Consider the following 23122-nt stretch of genomic DNA (forward strand, 5'->3'; position numbering starts at 1 on the left):
CTGTTTGTTGCTCAATGTCACTGTACAAATGAAAAGGGAAAGAAATAGCCGCAAAACCATTTTCTCTAATTTAAGTTTTGTAATCTGAAGTACTGGGGACCTCTCTTTACGAAGAACTACACCACAAACCATTAAGAATCCATGAAAATGTAGGATAGCTGATACTTCCATGCGTGATGAGAGGTTTTTCGATGAAGCATATTAATGCAATTGAAGAAAATACTATTTTAATTGGGGAATTATTTTGGTTGTATTACTGGAAATGCTGGACTGGTTCTGTTGAGCATCTAACTGACAGTGTCCTTTATTTGAGGCCACTTTAATAGTTTTGCTAATTATCCAGTTATTTAGGCAGACATCTCTTCTAGCTTTTGGTTGCAGCAGTATTCTGCAGCATTGTTACTGTCAGGCAAATAGTGTAAGATTCGGCTGGCTACAGAAATTTGGGACACTTTATTCAGGGTGTATTACAGCACCCCTACAATCACGAACCCCTACAATCTGAAGCGTGTTAAAGGCTGACTCAGGTAACAACTGGAATCTCACTATACTGCACTTCTCACATTTCACTTGGGTAGCTGGAGACAATGGGTTTAATCCAATAACAGCCTATCGTCAAGTCTTTGTGGCCTTCGATTAATGATAGAGCCATGGATTGCTACAAAATAGAAGAATTCTGGCAATTGACAGATCAGCAAGCATAAATATGCATGTTTCCACTTGCACCCTTATGGATTAAAATCATTTTCTTTTCATGAAAGGAGTGGCACTGGTCAAAGACCTCTATGTTTATCATCAATAATGGTCTGCAGTTTGGATAATCCAACCAGATGGTCTCTTGTGTTGCTGCCTGTTCTTCATGCTAAAGTTGATGAGTTGAGTGGCCTGGGCAAACATGACAGCTTTCACTTGCATGACATTATTGTGCACTGCTGGTTTGGGATATCAGCTATTCCCTTTAATTACCCACTGGCATAGTAGTTAAAGGCTGCATTGCCTGTTCCACCAAATTTTTCCACTGATGGTGATGTATAGTGGGCTATATGCAGGAGTGTGCAAGATCAATGATTCTTTCCTTGGGGAATTTTAATTTTCACATGCAGATTTAATTTAACTTAGCCATGTACAACTCTGGACCTGTTAACACGGCTGGCTGGAAAAGGACAAAACCTCATTGGTATCCTAAACTGCAAATGCACCTGTTTGCCATATGTCATGTTATCCTTCTCTCTAAGAACCTTCAATCAGAACGAGTTGAAGAAGACGATATATATTACTTCTTTTAAGACAGCATAATTTTTTTTCACTTGGAAATGATGTAGTGATTAATGGAATCTACAAAAATATTGATTTGCAATGGTAGGAACTTTTACTTTCTTGAAGAGCAATTCATTGTAGCTTAATTTAGATCACATTAAATAATTTTTACAAAACAGCTAACCAGAAAATGAAATTGAAATATATCAAATCAGTTACTGAGAGTTTTCCAGAGTGAAATAATGACTAGGACATACACATGATGCTTTGTACAAGTTGAAATATCATGAACAAACTAAAATCTAATAAATAATCATAAAGGAGGCATTTAATGACATTATTCAATTTTTTTTTGTCAGAACAGATCAATTACTTCACTGATTGTTAGCTCCATGGTGGAATGAAGGGGATTTCACAATACACCATGAGGTGGAACAGTGAATGAAAATTTCAGATTTTTTGTGCTTTAATCTATGATTGTAATAAATCCAAAAATGCCGAGCAGATTGAGAGGATAAATGCAGCAAACATGTTCAGTTCAATTTTAAAAACCTTGGAAATTCCATGTCAACAACACGACTTCAGCAAGAACAATTTGACAACAAAATCCTAACAGTGAGAAAATCTGCCTTAAATGGATACTGAAGGTTTGACACATGGTTCAACACCTGGAACATACTGGGCTCTGGCCATCTCCTGACATCCCCAGCATCACAGATACCAGTCTTCAAACAATTTGTTTCAGTCCACACGCTATCAAGAAATGGCCAAATGGACTGCATACTGCATGGGCCCTGATAACTTGTCAGCAATATCACTGAAGACTCATGCTCCAGAATTAGCTGCACCCCGAGCCGAGCTGTTCCAGTACAGCTACCTATCCAATGCGGAAAACTGCCTAGGTATGTCTAAAATAGAAAAAGAACAAATTCAACCCCGCCAATTACCACCCCATCATTCAACGGTCATTGACAGCACTATGGAGCAGCTTTGCAAAAGAATAACTTTCTCAGTGTCAGTCCTGTTCGGCTTGTTCAGCTCTTGACCTCATTACAGCCTTTGTCCAAACATGGAAAGAAAAACAGACCTCCAGAAGTGACACGGCAGTGACTATTCTTGACATCAAGGCTGCATTTGATCAAGTGTGGGATTAAAGAATCCTAGCAAAATTGGAATCAATGGTGATCGGGGAAAACTTACTATGGATTGGAGTCAATATCTAGCACAAAGGAAGATGGTTGGAACCACAGGAAAAGTTACAGCACAGAAAGAGGCCATTCAGCTCATCTTGTCTGTGCCGGCTGAATAAATTTGACACCCCTTCTAATCTCAGTTACCAGCTCCTGTCCATAGCCTTGCAGGTCACAGGGCTTCAGGCACAGATTCAGGTTCTTCTGAACTGAGTTGAGAATTTCCACCTCAACTGTCAAACAGAATACTGAATTCCAGACACCTAGCATGCTCTGAGCAAGTCCCCTCAGGTCCCCTCTAATCCTTCTAATGGTGACCAAAAATCGGTGCCCCCTGGTAATTGACTCCGTGCTGGGGGAAACAGGTCCTTCCTATGTACTCTATCTAAGACCCCTCATTATTTTGACAACCTCAATTAAGTCACCCCTCAGTCTCCTTTGTTCTAAGGAAGACAAGCCTAGCCTATCTGATCTTCCCTCATACTGCAATTTCCAGGCTGTGGCAACATTCCTGCAGCAACATTGTACTCACTCAACAGGAATGACATAATTACTCAAATGTGGTGACCAGAACTGTACAGACAAATCCAGCCATGGCCTAGGCAATGTCTTTTTTATTCCAGCATTCAATCCTTCCTTTTATATTTAATACCTCAATGAAGGAAAGCATCCCGTATGCTCTCTTTACCACCTTATTGATCTGTGCTGCTATCTTCATGGTCTTGCGGACATGCACTCCACGGTCTCTCATTTCCTCTCCCACTCTCAATGCCTTCCCATTTATTGTGTATTCCCTTGCTTTGTTTGGGCTTTCCGAATTCAATATCTCAGAGTTCTCTAGATTGAATTCTAATTTCCACTTTTCTGCCCACTCGGCCAGATCATTGATATCATCTTGCACTTGACAAGCATCCTCTTCAACATCAACAACCTGGCCAATTTTTAAGTCATCTTCAAATTTCTTAATCATGCCTCCTACAACCGCATTCTTCAGGGGCTAATGATATGATCCTCTTCGTCCATAGCACTGTTGGCCTTGAATGCTGGAGGTCAATTATCTTAGATCCAGGACATCTCTATAAGCATTCCTTAGGGCAGTGTCCTAGGTGCAAATCTTTTCAGAGTGGGCCAGAGGCTAGGAATCCTGCAGTAAGTAACTCACCTCCTGTTTCCCCAGTGCTTGTCCGTTGTCTACAATGCACAGCTCAGGTGTATGATGCAATGCTTTCCAGAAGCTTGACACCATCCAGGATAAAGCAGCCTGTTTGATTGGCACCACATCCACCAATTTCAATATTCATTCCCTTCACTACCAATACACAGTGGCAACAGTATGTGCCACCTATAAGAGGTACTGCAGTAACTCACCAAAGCTACTTTAGTAGCACCTTCCAAACCCATGACCTCTACCACCTAGAAGGATAATGGCAGCAGATGCCTTGCAATTTACACCTGCAAATTTCCCTCCAAGGCACATAACTTGGGATTACAGTGCTTCACTGTCATAGGATAAAAACCCTGGAGCTCCCTTCCTCACAGCACTGTGGGTATCCTGACACTACAAGTACTGCAGTGGTTTAAGAAGTCAGCTCATCACTCCTTTTACAATGCAATTAGGGAAAACCAATCAATGTTTGCCAACAATGTGCACATCCTACAAATGAATGTGATTATGATCCCTAGATTTCATTGACCATATTTTATTAGAGCCTTAAAGAAGCCTTGTAATCTAAGCTTCTTGAGTAGATTTGCAGCTTGGGTTGTGGATGCTGTGGTTGGTTCGCTTGCTGAGCTGGTTCGTTAGTTCACAGATGTTTCATTACCCAGGGTAACATCATTAATGCAGCCTCCAATGAAACACTGTTGTGTTTTTCCGCCTGTTATTTAAACTCTGGGATCCGTTGGAGTTGATTACCTCATTTTTGGTTTTTCTTTGCAGTGGTGTGTATATAGGGTCTAATCCTACGTGTTTATTGATGGCCTTCTTGGTGGAGAACCAGGCCTCTAGGAATTCCCGTGCTTGTCTCTATTTGGCCTGTCCTAGGATCCTGGAGTTGTCCCAATCGAACCGGTAACTGATGGTGTTACCTAGCAGGGTAATGAAATGTCTGCGAACTAACGCACCAGCTCGGTAAGCGAACCAACCACATCAAGCCTTGTAATCCACACACGGGTCTGAGTGTCACATGATGGGAAGATCAGGCTGTCAAGGCCAGCAGTGCTTTAGGCAAAAAGGATCATGTTATCAGTTCCTGAAGAATTGCAGGCATGGTAATTGGATAATTTCCACCATTGCATTGCATCGCGGATTTGAAATAGGAATTGATCTTTATTGATAGGGCACACTGGGGAGAGCTTTACTCCTGAATTATATATGACCTGAAATCAGGTGACAAAACTGGATGAGCGTTTCATTCTGCAGCATCAAACAACAATTTCCATTTCTTCATCACTTTTAATATCGTAAAATGATACCCACCCACCTTCAGAAATGAGCAATAATAAGCATTAAGAGGTTTAATGAATGAAGCATTGGTATGGGACAATAAATATAATTGAAATATCGATTAGCAAACTAGAAATGCCAGAAATGCACTGCAATTCAATCAGCATAGGGAGAATAGACTAATTCAACTGGTTTAACACAACATTGACTGACTAAAATATAGTGAACCCCTATAAAATGACAGATATGGGGAAAAAAAGTTAGTAAGTTAAAAACCAAGACAGGATGCCAGGGCGCTATTCCTAAGGCATTCCTTCTGCATTCCTTCACTGTCGCTGGATCAAAAAGCTGGAATTTGCCCCTTAATGGCATTGTAGGTCAACCCACAGCAGGAGGACTGCAGCAGTTCAAGAAGGCAGCTCACCACCACCTTCTCAAGGGCAATTAGGGATGGGCAAGAAATGCTGGCCAGCCAGCGACGCCCACATCCCACAAATGAATCTAAAAAAAAGATAAAAAGAGAGTAAAAACAGGAGTTTAACTGTCAGCAATTGTAACATAACTTTCAGCAACAGTGATTAAATTATGATATTGGATATTTAAGCCAATAATTATGAAACTATCAGATATAATAATTAACTGCAGGCAACCCAGGAGTTAAAAGAGAATTAATTAAGGAAAGCATCTGAACACTGCCAGTCACCAATGAAACTACCCTTGAAACTCATGAATTACAAAAGTTACAACAACTTGTGCAGCTACCCACCATGAAGATGCAAGACACAAAGACAAATAACAGACAGATCACTACAATCAGTACGAACGAAAGAATTCAAGTGGTCACAGGCAGGACTACCGAGGTTGAGACTACCGAGGTCAAAAGGGAGTCCCAGTCCCATACTGGGATGGAATCAATCGCTGGGTGGTGGTTTTTCCTGAATTGACAAGTGAGACGGCATGCTTCCCATCCAATTCAGGATAGTTCTTGAAGCTGAAAGGCCAATAGGAGGCCCTCTAGTACAGAAAGGGCTTGTCATCACAGGTAAAGGAGAGAAAGAAATTGAAAAAAAATTGGCATTATCAGTGCAAGTAATGACAAAATTGTCATAAACACCCAAGTGGGTCACTATTTGCTTTAAGGAACAAAAGCTGCTATTACAAAGTCTCATCAAATGTATCTCTAGGCCACCCCAAAGGGCCTGACTTTTAATTTTAATCTTGTATGAGACGTAAGCATCACCATTATGTGCCGCCCATCTCTAATTGGTTGACTTGCTAGATCAGCTAATTGTACTATATGTCTGGAATCCTGAGTAAACCAGACAAGTGCAGCAGCCTCCTTTTGCGAAAGGACACTAACAAACTAAATGGATTTTTACACCAGTGGTTACATAGTTGCCAATAAGGTAGCATTTGAATGATCTCACATAGTTGGATTCAAATTGAATTTAGTCCAATGATATTAACACAATATCACCTCCAACCTCCACTTAAGTGACCTAGAGAGTTATTCAACTGTATCACCAATTTCTTAGAGCAATCATGGATGGACAAAAAAAAATCCCAACTCAGCTAATTCCCACAGCCAGAACATGAGGCAAAAATGCATTGATTTAAGAGTTGAGTTGAAGCTCTTGCATGGAGGAGTTTTTAATCCAGTGACGACAGAAAACAACCATGAAATGCAAGGAAATTTAGATGCTGAATGAGAGTGAGTCATAACAACAGCGCTGGAATTTAGTTTAGATAAATAGGATGTCATGTTTGCTCTTAGGGCAAATTCAGTGTACACCAATCATTTGTAGGGAATAATACTGAAAGATGCTGAGAGAAAAGGGTGTAATCGTGTACAGTTTGTGGCCAAATTACAAAAAAATCAAAGCAAAGGGTGTTGGATTAACACAATAAAATCATCTAGTACAAATCAAAGGGCATATTTTACAAGTCACTGCTAAACACATCTGAAGTACTGCACCACTTCGGTACTCTTCATGGTGGATAACATAGCCTTTGAAAGGTTCAGATGAGTGCTACTGGTATTATTCCTAATTTAGAGATTACATGGCTGCCAAGGTTGGGTGGAGGAGGGTATCACAATGGTAATACAATCTGCAATATATATAACTCATTTGCTGACAAGTTTATTTGACATTTATATATTTAAACATGGCTTCTAATTTGGCACTGACCCACCTTGACTCTGGGGATAGGCTCAGGTGTGGGAGAGAAAGTAATGGGCTATCCAGCTGATCTACCTTACAAGCTACCTCCACCAAAAACATAATCCCAATCCTAGTTTCTGTCATGGACCAGAGTAATTTTCTTTTCCTTACTATTAGCTTCTGGTGGTTAGGCCACTGTCATTGGGTCTTATAGGTATCAAAGTTTTACAGTGAGTATCAGGATCTTAAGATCAAGTTCTGAGTCCGCACTTGACAGCAGCTGATTTTGACACAGACTCTTTGTGAACCTCTGTCATCTCTGAAGCTTTAACAATACCACAAGGAGAGGGCTACTGATGATGCATGCATGACTCTGGGTGCTGGGCTTAGTAAGTAGAGAGATGCAGGGCCTGAGGCAGGGGACACCCTTTGGGGTTTGTATACTATTATGATCAAATACAGCTTTTTCTCAAATGTTTTCTAGGTTTGAATGCAGGTGTTGAAACATCTGCAAAAAATAGTAGTGGCAAAATAACTTGTTTTAATTACCTACTGAAGGGCAGCTATTAAGCTCAAAAAGGGTTTTTTGCATCACAGCTTGCCAAGACATCAAAATTAATTCAGATATCTTGTAGTTCATGTGTAATAGCAGGAAAGAAGACACCTGACATCTCAATTCAATTTCTTTAAAAGTAGAGAATATCTTTAATCTTATACTTCATAAATCTACATTGAATGTGCAAGACAGAATACTAAAGGCTCAGTGGTTTAAACAACTGATTAGCTCATTAAGTGATATTAGTGACATGAATGGAAGATTAAAATCACTGTGGGTGCCCATAAGAGACCATGATACATGGAGCAGGGAGGCAGACTGGAAAGCGGGAGGTAGGCACCTCTATAGTCGCAGGAAGCAAAGTCAGGTTTGGGTCTCAGCACAGTCCCAGTTCAGGGGTATTTTACTATTGCTCCAAGCCCCAGATGTTAACTCAGTGTAGAGAAGGCAGCCTCCTTGGGCTCACAAATCACTCCAAAGGCCTTCCCTTCCCTCAGGCCCCTGCTTCACTTAACTTAGTAAGGCTAGCACCTGGGGTTTAACGTATGCTTCATCAGTAAACCCCTCTCCTTCTGGCATTGTTAAAGTTTCAGAGCTTCCAGTTTCTATTCAGGGAGCACCTGTGTTAAATGTGCCACTGGCCATAATGTGCGGACTCAGGACCTGACCTTGAGATCCCAATACCCACTGTAAAATTCATTCCCTTTTCACAAATATAAACAATATATTCTCATAACTCCTAACACAATAGGTGGACTTGACCACCCGAATACAAAATTAAAACTGCTTCTCTGCATCTATATCAACCTTAAGAAAGAAGCAGAAAGTGACATTACTTACTTTCTCCAACTGATCACCAGTAATGGGTTTTGGCTATTCATTTTAAATTTACATTCCCAGAACAATTAGTATTTTTCTAGATTTTGAACATTGCCATTATAACATGGCTTCATTCTCTGTTCAAGTTATGCATATAATTGAAGATAGATCACCTGAACTTCTTTTGGTTTCATTGGTCTGGTCTGTACAGTGCAATTTGCTTGAAATTGGCTAAATTTGTGTAAAAGATTAAGGATTTATTTTTCACACCAATACAAATTGAGTTTCCCTAAACTTTTGCATTAATTTAAAAAGACACTAACCTGGATATAGTGGTTGCAATGACATAAAACAGTTCGCAATCACCATCATTACTCCTCTTGCGACTTACAGCATTTTGTACTCTAAGTGAGGGCTTTGGATCACCAAGAGCGGCTCAGTGCTACTATTACAGACTGAGCTGCTTGGATCCTGCTGCTAGATTGGGTCTGTGGCAGATGGTGAGGGAGCCAGCAAGAGGGAAAACATATTTGACCTTATTGTCACCAATCTGCTTGCCTCAGATGCATCTGTTCCTGATGGTGTCATAAAAGTGACCACCACTCAAAGTCCTGTTCTCACATTGGCATTGCTGAACTGTAGTATCCTAGGCCCAACCTTGGTCAGCTGCTTCATCAATGACCTTCCCTCTATCGTAAGTTCAGAAATGGAGATGTTCACTAATGATTAAACTAGGCTCAGCACCATTCTCAACCCTTCAGATACTGAAGCAGTCAATGTCCAAATGAAACAATATCTGGTTGGGCTGACAAGAGGCAAGCAACATTTGCGGCACAAAAGTGCCAAGTTAATGACCATCTTCAAAAAAAGAAAATCTTACGATTGCCCCTTGATATTCAATGACATTACCATCGCAGGATGCCTGGGGACAATGGCAGAGATAGGGAGAGGAACACAGCCCGGCTCAGAATCCAGATTTCCGTTCACCAGCAAGGAGAAAGTCTGACAGATCGTCAGCAACGTGGAATGAAGAAATCTCAGTTCCAGGTGTCAAACATTCAATTGTTCTGAAAAAGACTGCGGTGGGGTTCATCCTGGGGATTATCATTGACCAGAAATGGACATGGACTAGTCACATAAATACAGCGGCTATAAGAACAGGTCAAAGGCAAGGAATCCAGTAGCAAATGATTGACTTCTTGATTCCCCAAAACCCATCCACTGTTTACAAGGCACAAGTGAGGAGCATGATGGAATACTCCCCACTTGCCTGGATGAGTGCAGCTCCAACAACTACTCAAGAAGCTTGGCACCATCCAGGAGAAAGCAGTCCACTTGACTGGCACCAATATAGATTTGTATCACCACTGGTGCTCAGTAGTAGCAGTGTGTACCATCTTCAAGATGCATTGTAGAAATTCACTAAGGCTCCTTAAACAGCACCTTCCATACCCACTACCATCTAGAAGGAGAAGTGCAGCACATACATAGGAACACCACCACCTGCAAGTTCCTCTTCAAGCCACACCATCTTGACTTGGAAATATATCACTGTTCCTTCACTGTTGCTGGGTCCAAATAGTGGAACTCCCAGCCAAAGAAGTTCTGGGTGTACTTAGACCAACTGGACTGCAGCAGTCCAAGAAGGCAGCTCACCATCATCTTCTCAAGGGCAATTAGGGACTGGTAAGAAATGGTGACCCTGCCAGCAAAAGCCCACATCTCTTGAATGAAATAAAAAAAATTCTGTTTATTTATTTTATAAGTTTTTTTTTCAGTTACTTAAAATCGAAATAGTGAGTTACACTGAATACAAATGCATATTTTTTCTGACAGATCCATTTTGATCTAACAACGCTGGACTAGTTCTTTTAAGTGTGTATACGGGAATTGTTTTCAATACAGAATATGTTTGAGTGGAACGTGAGCAAGGAAGAAATTTATTCTGAAAACTAATGCAGTTTTGAGCACCTTTTTTGACACAGATTTCCGATTGTGTGAAAACTCTATCTCATTATGTTTATCAAGTCAATGAGAATGGGGAATGATTTCCTCCTTTCAAAAATGTAACGGCTCGTAAATCCATTTAAAAGGAACATGGTCACAATTATGTTGCACAGGGTTGTATATTATAAAACAGCATCTGGCAAAAGCTTCAGAAGTTGGAAATATGTTATGGGACCTTCGATGGATGAAAGAGAGCGAAGTGGGGCTCACTGTTTGCTGCCCTCAAATCCCTGATTTAAAAAACCATTCATTGCACAGTGATCTGTGCCAAAAACAATGATTTGTAAAATGTACCCTATGACATAGAAAAGGAATCTCCTTCTCATGTCACATTAGATAGGCCGATAGATGTCTACTCCATTTGTATTACAAATGAAAAGTATGCTGTACCTTTACCCTTCTTTAAATTATGATATTCAGCATCAAATTTAGTGACCAGAATTCAGAAATTATTTTTTTAGTCACAGTTATTCTCAATGCAAGAGAAATTTAGAACTGGAAGGGTGTAGCAGATTTAATTGGCCAAATTACAGGATGCGGGGTGTGCACAGACACAATATCCTGAACTTGCAACTAAAGAACATGATCTTTATGAGTACTATTTGCTAAATAACATTGTTTCACAGTCTATTTTTGCAGCAATGAATGGAGCCCCCACACCAAAGTTTCACCAATGAGATATACACTATAAAAGGAAACAGTCTAAATCAAGTTAAAGTGATGCTGGCAGTTGGGGGAGGAGTGAGGGGGCGTAAGGAAGGGATAAACAGCATAGGTACTTCACTACAAATGGCAAAATCTTCAGATACCACAGAAAAACCCTAGATAATAGGTTAACCATTAACAAACCTAAACATTTCATGACATTCAAAGTCTTTTGAAGAACAGTTAGGTTTGCACTCAAGACAGTAATGTTCTAGCCTCTGATTCCATAAAATCGTTAGAAATCAATGCCAACAAGAGTTATAAACACATATATAGCATTACATAGAATTTACAACACAAGCATCGGCTGGAACAAAATTGAAATGTTAGGATCTCCATACATGTGATTTATATGCATTGAGAATAAGCATAGAGATGAGGCAGCTTATGGCAACCAAGCACCAATGACAGCAGCAGCAGTGCTGCCATGGCAATTAGCTTTTCTCCATGGCAGCAGCTCAGCTGCAATGCTAACTTACACAGTCATACAACATGATTTGTTACACGATGGAGAAAGAAGAGAAGAAATTAAATGCCTCCTTCTGGACTTTGTTTGATAAAACCAAGTACAGAAATAGATGTCTCTGAACAACTGTGCACAGCAAGGATTGCACACCCAACGCACTCAATCAGCTGCAATTGTTTCCTATTCTTAGAAAATTATAACACAATAATAGAACAATACAAATTACCTACACCTTTCTTGCTCGAGGGTTATAAAAATTGGAATCATCAGTATTTACAGAATTGCAAGTTATATTTTTAAGTACAGAATTTGCAAAGACCTTATTAGTATTTATCAAACATGTATAGGGCAAAGGATTGCATGGATATACACTAAAAATACAGAACTTTTTTGAAGTGTAGTCTCTAATGAGCCATAGTCTTAATTAGAACATGTGGAGATTGAACAAAAAAAACAAGCTTTCTCTAAACTGTACGAGCAAGAAGGACTGCACAAGGGTAGCTCCTGACATTTGAAACTAATAAACACACAAGGTGAACCTCACAAAACATTTGGTAAAACTCTTGGCCAAATACCTAAATTTGTTGTAATGTCGCTTGCTCATGACATCACTGTGTGACAATGGCTCACAACTGCACAGGTTTTTCTTCTTTCCCTTCACACAGAATCATTTTCTTTCTGTTTTTAATAACAAGGGCACCTTTAAAATAAGAAGAACTCTCAAAGAGACTACTACTAGACAAGAAGCCAGGTTAAACCCAGAACAAGCATTTTTCACTAATTTTGCTGACACAGTGCAAGTTGAAATAGCACAGGTAGAGATCACTGCCAGCCAAAGTACAAAGCAGCACCAAGCTCAAGCTGTTTACTGTGCTACTGATTATGCAAAGCACGAGACTCTTTTAAATGCAAAAGTAGTTTCTTAAATTTCATTGTATAATATTAACAGACACATCTGTCCTTTTCTAATATAGGATACTGTAATTCAAGATGAATAAGAAGTACCTGTAAGGGATCCAGTCAGAGAGATGCTTAGAACTCATATTATACATCAACTGTCTGATTTTCAGCACAAAGGCCTGTAGCATGAAAGAGTGATCCCGAGATCAGACTCCTGAAGGACATCTGCCACAATCCAAGCATTATCCAGCAGGACCCAAAATCTTCAAGTTACTAGCTAACCCCAGGTACTGAGAGACCGGCAAAAAAAAAGCAAGATTCATTAAACCACACCTTCAACAGCAATTCCACACTCCTGTATAAGCAAACACTCTCTGTCCTTCTCGCTCTCTCCTCTCTATCCACAGCAAACCATCAGCACAAGCGGCTGCTCGTCTGTACAATGAGTGACAAATAGGTAACTACAGGCTTCTTTGTAATCAATTCAAACACAGCTAGCTTTGATGTACAAAATCTTTTCAGATAAAATCTGCCTTGCGAAGTGGAAAGGAAAAAGAAGAATAATCCTTTGTTATGTCAAATAATTAATTAATTTCAAGCATGATGTTCATTAGCATCGAAACTGGGAGGGCTACATGTAGTATTAACAAATGTGCTTTGATCTCAAAGGATGGTTTATATTTTTGGTAGGAATAATCTGGGATAATCTTTGACTAGATATCATCTCAAATTATTTCTTGTTTATGACTACTGTTTAATTTTCCACCACAAGACTCCCACATCAAAATACAGCAGCTTTTAAACCATCTGAACGCAATAAAGAAAAATTCAAAAAGATTATTTATTTTAGAAAATAATTTTTGTTCAACTGATTTAGTATTGACTGTATATGGGCAATCATATTGAAGAAAGGCTGTCCTCATTTCAAATACAATGAAAATAAAATCAAGCAAAAATCCTCTAAAGATCTTAAGACACTGAACAAACACTTGCACTGTGTTTTGACAACTGATGCTAATGAAGTTATAGAGTTATACAGCACGGAAACAGACCCTTTAGCCCAGCTTGTCCATGCTGACTAGGTTTCCTAAACTGAACTAGTCCCATTTGCCTGCATTTAGCCCATATCCCTCTAAACCTTTCCTATCCATGTACCTGTCCAATTGTCTTTTAAATGTCGTAATTATACCAGCCTCTAATACGTCCTCTGGCAGCTCATTCCATATACGCACCATTCTCTGTGTGAAAAAGTTGCCCCTCAGGTCCTTTTTAAATCCTTCCCTGCTCACCTTAAACCTATGCCCTCTAGTTTGGGATTCCCCTACCCAAGGGAAAAGACCTTGGCTATTCACCTTATCTATGCGCCTTATGATTTTATAAACCTCTTTAAGGTCACCCCTTAGCCTCCTATGCTCCAGGGAAAAAAAAAGTCCCAGCCTCTCCAGCCTCTCCTTATAACATAAAGCCTCCAGTCTCAGTAACATCTTTGTAAATCTTTTTTGCACACTTTCCAAGTTATTAACATCCTTCCTATAGCAGGGCGACCAGAATTGTATGCAGTACTCCAAATCTGGCCTTACCAATGTCTTGTACAGCCATAACATGACGTCCCAACTCCTATATGCAAAGGTCTGACCGATGAAGGCAACCATGCAAAATGTCTCCTTCACCACCCTGTCTATCAGTGACGCCACGTTCAAGGAACTATGTACTTGCAACCCATAGGTCTCTATGTTTGACAACACTCCTCAGAGCCCTACCATTAACTGTGTAAGTCCTGGTTTGTCTTACCAAAATGCAAACCTTGCATTTATCTAAATTACACCCCAACTGCCATTCCTCAGCACACTTGCCCAGCTGATGAAGATCCAGTTGTACTTCTAGATAATCTTCTTCACTATTCACTGTACCTCCACAAACTTACTAAATATGCTTCCTCTATTCTCATCCAAATTGTTTCTATAAATGAATAACAACATTGGACACATCACTGATCCTTGCAGCACACTGCTGGTCACAGACTTCCAGCCTGAACAACAACCGTCTACCAACATACTCTGTCTCCTACCGTCAAGCCAATGTTGAATCTAATTGGACTGCTCTCCCTGGTTCCATGTGATCTAACCTTACTAATCAGTCTACCACATGGAACCTTGTCGAAGGCCTTACTGAAGTCCATGTACCAACGTCTATTGCTCTGCCTATATCTATCTTCTTGGTTGACAAACTAATATAAAGCAATGGACTATCAATCAGATCCCCCAAATATGAAACCACTCAATGCAAGAAGTATGCAAGAAGATAGAAATTGCCACGGGTAGGACAAAAGGAGACTGGGAGGGCCCAAAGGAAATCTGGAAGTTTTGACCAATAATTGAAAAGATAATACTAACAGCTTTTATAAACGTATTAAAACAAAGCAATAACAGTAATCAGGGTAACAATAGTCAGAAATTAAGAGAGTGGTGGGTGCAGAGAACACACTTCTTGTGAACAATAAAGGAATGATCAAGATATTCAACAAATATTTGTGTTCCCAAAAAGTCAAATGGCCTCCATCCATATTGCAAGCCTCTAAGATTCAAATAAAAGGGTGTGAAAAGATAATTTAAATCTATGAATTGTCTTTTATTGACTAGACTGTCAAACTACAAGGACTGGACTTCACAACTGCTTTTAGCGCTAACTGGTGGGGTAAAACAGCAACAATGAGGACTAGGGATGTACTTTAAAGTTTGTTATATATTAATTTTCAGATATAGTTTTTGGAACTTTATGTCACAAGGAGCAATTCAGAAATCACGTTTGTTTTTCGGTCACTTGGTAAAAAAGTGTGCCTCCACAGTCTCATGAGTACAATTTAACCCTGCCATAATTTTGGAAGCAATGTCTAAGTAAGAATACAAGAATGGGTGTAGGCCATTCACAATTTAGGCCAGTAAATTACAGCATAGCTCATTAATGCCTCAGCTAACATTGACACAACTTTGTTCAATATCCCTTGAAAACTTGATTTGAAACAAATTTATCTACCTCCGTTCTAACATTTTCAATTGCTCAACATCCACATTCTTTTGGTAGCATGAATTCAGAATTCCACCACCCTTTCTGCGTGAAACAGTTGTTTTCTGACTTCACCTTTAAATTGGTTACCTCCAATTTTAAGACCTTTGACTTTTGTTTAGATTCGATCTCTCTGCTTTTGATCTCTCTGCCCATAAATTCTGTGTTCTGCGTGCTTCTCTCTCACTTCACTTGACGAAGGGGCTATGGTCCAAAAGCTTGTGATTTCAAATAAACTTGTTGGATTATAGTATGGTGTCGTGTGACTTCTGACTTTGTCCAGCTCAGCCCAACCCCAGCAACTCCACATCATGGCTTTAATGGAGTTGACAAGGGTGTCGTCCAGTAGCTGGTGGGGGCCAGAGACAGCCACCTTTCACCTCTGTTGGGGAAGGCCTGCCAAACTGGACAGTGACTGGTTAACCCAAGGATCAATGACCACACAGTTGAAAGTCTTGCTTATCAAGAGCTGCTGCCAGTTTTACTGATCACCAGCACCACCAAGCAGGCAGTGGTTGCTGCCATCCAAAGCCAAATGGGTCACAGCTGAGTGATGGCAGGAGAGGTTTTTGGGCTGTGAGTGCAAGGGCAGGGGACGGATCTCAGCAGGCACTCCATTCCTGATGGTAGGGCAAGGCCATTGATAGATCATAGATCAGAGAATCCCTACAGTGTAGAAATAGGCCCTTCAGCCCAACAAGTCCACATCAACCCTCAGAGCATCCCATCCTCCTATAACTCATCCCTAAACACTAGGGGCAATTTAGCATGGCCAATCCACCTAGCCCGCACATTTTTGGACTGTGGGAGGAAACCGAAGCACCCAGAGGAAACCCACGCAGACACGGGGAGAATGTGCAAACTCCACACAGACAGTCGCCCAAGGGTGGAATTGAACCTGGGTCCCTGGCACTGTGAGGCAGCAGTGCTAACCACTGAGCCACCGTGCCGCCCCATGTATCTTTTGAGTATCTTTAAAGAAGGGACCCATCCCATGGGAGCCCACAAGCACCCGCCAAAGGTTTGCTTGTTATGCTGCTCAAAAGGCAAGACACCTACCCAGCATTAAGCTAATACCAGTGGAATGAGGCCCTTAAGTGGACTGTACTGGGGGCGAATCTGTCCACAGGCCTTCCTGCCATGGTCTTAAATGGGGTTGAAGTGGGAAATTTGCAGGTTCCCTGCTCACCTCCAGATTGCTCTAGTAAATGCCCTCCCACTGCTAAATTCACCAAAGGTGATGGAATTAAAAATCACCCTCTATGAAGATTGAGCCTTCCAATGATCAATGAAAGAAAGTGGAAGTCTCATTTCCAGTCATGAGACTTCGTGCAAGGGTCATATATTCCATGTATGGTGTTAAGAAAATACACTTCTGTTGTTAATCTGAGGATTTTCTAAAAGGCTCACAGCTGTTTACTATCTAAATGAAGTGCATAATGCCAGTCAAAACAATGGATGTAATGTCCAGAGCCATGGGTTGGGATTTTATACCAACCTTCCCCCAAACATGCAGCGGACTGGCATTTGGGAGTGGGAAGTAAAATCAAGTTGCATGAGAAATGAGGGATTGTTGTCTAACTGCCTCCATTGAGATTTTACCTCTGGGTAGACAGGACTGGCTTCTAGTTTAAGTGAGGTGACCCTCCCCTTCTGGCACCCTGTACCCAACAGAGGACCAACCCAGAGACTGTTTGCACTCTCATCTCTGAACTTGGCCTCTTGTTCCCCTCCCTGGGCCTGTCTGACTGGTCTAGGTGAAGTTGCCCACTCATGTGCTTGTCCGGTGTTCATTGTTGCTCCTTGATGGAGACTGACAACAGTTTCAGCAGCACTCACAGTGCCTGGTGGCACTACCAGCCAGTCTTGGAGGCAGGACATCCTTTTATAAAGGATGGATGCAACAAGCTCTAGCAGTTAAACACCCACAGATTGTAAAATACTACCCTGGCCATCTGGCCATCAGAGACAGGCTTTGCTCCTTCTTCTCAGCCAGTGGGCAGCCCATCATCTCTGCTTTAAATTCCAGCCTTTTAATCTAAACAAAACAGAAGGAGGCCCATTTGGCCCATTGAATCCATGTTGATTCTGGGCAGGGCAATCCAGTCAGCCCCATTCACCCTGTTACCAAATAGGTACTGCGAGGTACTGAAGTTAGCTATCTTAATCGCTATGTATTTGTATTTAGTTTGTACTTGTATTTATTTTGTCTTACAGGCAGATTTTTCATAAAAAATGTTGTAGATTAACTCCTCTACCAAATCAAACTTAAAATGAAAGGGGAGAGCAGTTTAGGGACAGGGAATAAGATCATTGGCTGAGCAGTTAACATACATATTGTTGGCTCAATGCTTTCAAACATTTTTCTCCCATTTTTCTAATATTCTCCACAACATTTTTACATAACAATTTTAGATCACAATGTGGGACCCTACTGCTCATCAAAATAATGCATGCATTGTGAAAGTCAGCCTCACAGTCGTATAGAGAGGTTTTCAAAGCAATCTGTCTTAGAAGGAAGAGGAGTAACTAGGGCAGAGAAATGTCATTTGGCCAAGTTCATGGACAGCTCTTCCCCAAGGACTGAAGTGCGTTGTTGATAATAACTGTAGCATCTGCCATTTCTCTTGCTGAAAATGAGCAAATAGGCAGGGACCAAATAATTAAGAATTTCTTTCATGAGTGAATACTTGGTTCTCTGCATGGATCAAAATTGGATCCCCAGAAATTTTTAAGATTTATATCGATAGCAAAACCATAATCACAGCCGTGGCCTCACTGTCTAGTGTTAGCGACAAACCTATGTAAGAGTCCTTGTATATTACCCACATAACTATTTATGTAACATCAATGTTTCAGCTCCTGCCCATCTCTGTTCCCAGCACTGGAGGAGTCCCAGATTCTTGCCCTTTGAGTCAGAACTCCCTGGATCTCAATGGCACCACCAATGGCTTAGCAAAAACTGCAATTTCAGCGAACAGATGTTGATACAGGATCCCAACACAACCCAGCACTCCACTGTCATGATGGCAGGTGCTAGAACATCAGCAAGTCCTAACTAGTTGCTCAGTTTCAGAATGTATAGCAGGTCCATCTCACGAGCCAGCAATCGGAAACAAAGACCATATCAATTACAAGAAAGGTTTTTTATGCAGTTTCAACCGTCAATACCTCAAGTAGTCTGGTTGTTCAGGTAGCACCTGACCTTTACATCCAACTCAAAGTACAGCTCATGACTCAGTTTAATGCATCATCTCAAGGACAGCACATCTAGTATGGCAGCAATCCCTTTTGTTTTACATTGAAATGTTAGTTTATATTATGTACTCATCTGCAGTGTGGAGTTTGGAATTTGAACCACAATGTCCTGACTCAGAGGTGGAAGTGTAACCGATTGGGTAAGACCCAAGCTAAGAGCATATACTTTACACTTTGTCACCGAGTGAGAAATCAAGGCAGAAATCACTACACCCACCATGACATAGCTTGAGATTAAAGATCTATAAGACTGTTCTGATCAACCTTGGTCAGCAGCAATGATCTATAAAATCTCACCACCTTGTCTTACTTAACATCTGCCATTACTGTCTGAATTTTTCTGGCTGTCCAAGATATCAGGCTGGCTGAGACAGGATTTCATTCATCAGAAGGAATATAGTAAAGAAAATCTTGAAAATGTACTGCTCATACTTGTCCTATGTGTCGAAGCAAACAAAATAAATTGGGCCAGTCTGTTGCATTTACAAGTTTTTCTGTCTTTTCCTTCTGCGCAATGACACAATTAGAATCCTAATCATATATGAACCTACTATGCTTAATGAAATCTGATCAACAGAATTCAGTACAGAATTCACCTTATTGACACTGTATGGTTCTCACATTCGGAGAATCACAAGAAGGCCAAAATAAAAGACAAAGGACAACGTACCATGGGAGATATTTTACCAACCCTGGCTGCTGGGCTGAGAATGGGATGGAGTTGCATTGGTAAATTCTGGCTAACCACCCTTGGAGGGTTACCCAATGCCATCCTGCTGTCTGGCCCATTTTACCATTGGTGGGAATGGAACCAGCAGCAGCCACTGCCACGAAGGGAGACATGCCACCAGCAACAACCAGCAGCTTCCCAAAATGGGAGGGCCATCACACCCAGAGGCTTCACAGCCCAAGGATGGAGCCCATGGCAACAATGGCAGTCCCTGCCACCCGAATGCTATCCCTGGAAGGGTTAGCCTTCATCAGGACCTGCGTACCTGTCAGGCTGCAGAAGTGAAACGTCTTCTACAATGAGAAGGCCGCACAATGTAGATGCCTGGCCATTCATTCTCCTCGCAGCCTCAGCAGCAGTCACCCCTCCTGGTGGCCTGTGGTCTTCTGAGGCTGCAGCATGGAAAGCAAGCCTGGTCAGATGCCATCAAAGAGGCTGCCACTAGGAAGATTGCCAATGTGGTCACACAGTCTGTTCAGATGGGGTCAAGTCCTGCACTTGATCCCATAGGCCCAGAGCCTGGACTCTTGGCAGTGGTGGTGCCTGGAGCAAGGTCTCCTGGCAGCAGTAGGCCTGGAGCCTGGATTCTTGGCAAAAGCGGTGCCTGGAGCAGGGACTCCTGGCGGTCATGGAGCCCAGAGCAGGGACTCCTGGTGGCATAGATTCAGAGCCTGGACTCTTGGCAACAGCAGTGCCCAGAGCGGGTACTGCTGGCAGGGGTAGGCCTGAAGCCTGGATTCCTAGTGGCAGCAGCAACAGAGCTGGGGTCACCTGAGATATCAGCATCATCGTAGCTATTATCGGAGCGGAGACTCCTTGAGGATCAGAAACCTTGCAGAAGCCTTGAAGCTGTACTTGAAACCCCAATTTGAATAGAAGATGAACGTTTAATGAAATAATGTATTTTTATCCTTATTGTAACTCAAAATGACGCCGCACTGTGGAGATAAAACACTTCTCATCACGTCTTCAAGATACTTGTGACAATAAATCATTCATTTATTCAATGTCATGACCTAGCTCCCATCTGGTAAAATTCCAGCCAGTATTTCGCTGCTTGGCTCAAAAAGATAGAAATATGCACATTGATGAAGAAGAATGGGAAGCAACAGAAACAAATATAGATTTAGCTATCAGATACCGGGAGAGGTTATATCGTAAGATGGTACTCTGGAAAAAGCCAATATGACATTCAAATACAATGGAAGATCCTCCATGCAATCAACTTAGCAAGCATTTTTTTTATAGGTCAACACAGAAAGAAATTTAACCTTTTAACTTGAAAAATTCAAAAAAGCTGCAGGCAGAGCTTGGTATCCTTTGTGGAATGGCACAGTGGGTTGTGGTGAGAATCTCTTCAAATTGTTCAAAAGCAGTCCTGAGCTAGACAGGGGTTGAAAGAAAACAGCATCTCACAGCAATACAAAGAATTGCTTGCTATCAACTTATCGCTTCCTGAGGGCTGTTCTATTCTTGGTTAAGTCTGGTGTGACAGGTCATGCAGCAGGGTTGGGATTTTATTTTGGTGGAATGTTTCTGGGGGGGGCGGGTGGGATAACTGTGAAGTCAGGCCCACCATCTGGCATAGGGCTGCTAATGCGCAGAGCCAGGCTGTATGAAGGGCTGGCCTTGGTACGTTGGCATTTCTCCCCAGCTTTCCCCAGTCTTCATTACTGAAACAATCCATATCACACCAACCCATACCACCTCATGCCCCACCGACCCCCAATGGCCCTTCAAACCCTCCATGCCAAGCCATGTCCCTCTACTTGCCATCATTGACTTTTATAGTACCAATGCCAACATAGGTCCAACTTAACCAACCGGCCTGGCAAACTTCAGGGTTCATGCTGGTATAAAATATAACAAAATTCTCCTGTCTACTGATGGATTCACTGCATGAAGAAAGAACTCCAACTCAGAAAAAAAAACACATTCATTACATCTAACTTTCTTCAACTATTAAATCTTTAACAATTTATACAAATGACATTTCCATTCAATTTATGCACTTTTAAACACACATTCCAGTCTATTTTTAATAATTCCAAAGAGCACTTGGCCTCCCCTTAAAGGCAATGGATCCCTGCTAAAAGTGTCCAAGCTCCAAGGGTGCAGTCTCTCCTGAAAGGGTACCCTAACTCTCTAAAAAAACACTCAGGCAGTGTGTTTGGACACAGGTTGTGCTTTGGGCATCTCATGAGTGAAAATGGGATCTCACTGAAGGTGGCTGTACTTTAATATGTCCAGTTGCATCCTGCAGTTTAAAAAATAATCGCTTTTTCACCATCTCTAGAAAAAATATGAGGACTATTTTTAAAGGATGTGTGCTGAACTTTCTTAGAGTGGAATCCTTGACGATTTACAGATTGATCAACAGCTCTAAGTACTTGTAAGTACTTAGTACTACTAAAGTCTTTGAAATGGCCAAGAATTCAAATGCTTATTTTTATAAGAGATGAAAGAGTCAAATAGAGTGATTTATGTTATCAATGAGTGTGCTTTATTTAAAATAGTGAATCCATCGACAGAGACTTTGGCTGTGAATTTTCCTTTTGAGACTAAAAGTGGGCAGGTAGGTTAGATGGTAACTAACTCACCACATCACAGGCCTCAACAGTGGCATCCCAACTCACCAGGAGCTGCCAGCAAATCAGAAGCTGGTATATTCTGGGTCTTAAAGACCACCTGTCGAGACTTACTATTCAGGGATCCAACAGCAAGAAAGTAAGTCTTTTTCTTTTGATTCTTATGGCATGAAATAGAGGGGGGTCACAAGGATGGTACAGTCAGGGGGTGACTTTCAGAAGTCATTTGCTTTTCTTCAGTCCTTGTTTGCAATTGGCTCCAGATTGGAGCAAATGGAGGCATCTGCAAACTTGGAAACAGATTTCCCCAATGACCGAGTTGGGAAATCAGCGATTTTTCTCACCTGCTGAGAAGGCAGATAATTGGGAAGGTCCTTAAGTGACCAATATCTGGCCGCATTAGGGCCTTAATTGTTGGTGCATGCAGAAAGTCCCGAATGGATCTTCTTGCCTGGCACTTAATTGCTGAGATGGAGATAAGCAGATTAAGAGATAAGGAGATAAATGTCTCTCCAAGGCCAACTTGTCCAGGGAGGGTAACATTGCGTCCTTAGAACTTCTTCCAATATTGCCTCAGCATAGAGCCTGGGGTCTGCCCACAGTAAATCTTGGGTGAGTTGGCACAAAGATTGTAACAGTAATGATTAGTGGATTGAGGGTATGTGTTGGCATGGGCTAGCTGTAAAGTCACAGATTGGCTTTAAAGGAGCATGGAAGTGGATGGAGGGACACAGTTTAACATGGAGGGTATAAGGGGTCACAAGGGGAACATAAGGTGGCAAGGGTTAGAAAGGGAAGTCTGTGGGGAAGGAAAGAAGGGCTATGAGGGGCACGAGCTGGAGGACACCTTTCTCTTATTTCTTTTAAACAGCTGCAACAAAGTTCCAAAGCATCAAGCCAAACCTCTTAAGCAGGCCACCTCTACACACGACAGCCCTTTGACCACATCCAAGCACTTACTCAGGGGCCAACAAG

The 23122-nt window shown here is 41.4% G+C and overlaps 1 protein-coding gene across 1 annotated transcript in view; it reads right to left on the minus strand.

Annotated features, from left to right (window-relative positions):
• Positions 1-19672, minus strand: part of tub (TUB bipartite transcription factor) — a 113394-nt gene extending 93722 nt beyond the window's left edge. Inside the window, exons 1-2 of the mRNA XM_048607333.1 lie at positions 19624-19672; positions 18743-18776 (exon numbers count right to left, since the gene is read on the minus strand). Coding sequence (XP_048463290.1) covers positions 18743-18776; positions 19624-19672 — 83 coding nt within the window. The remainder of the gene's footprint in view (positions 1-18742; positions 18777-19623) is intronic.
• Between the last annotated feature and the right edge of the window lie 3450 nt (positions 19673-23122).

The sequence above is a fragment of the Rhincodon typus genome, chromosome 17, assembly GCF_021869965.1.
Source record: "Rhincodon typus isolate 14 chromosome 17, sRhiTyp1.1, whole genome shotgun sequence".
Lineage (NCBI taxonomy): Eukaryota > Metazoa > Chordata > Chondrichthyes > Orectolobiformes > Rhincodontidae > Rhincodon > Rhincodon typus.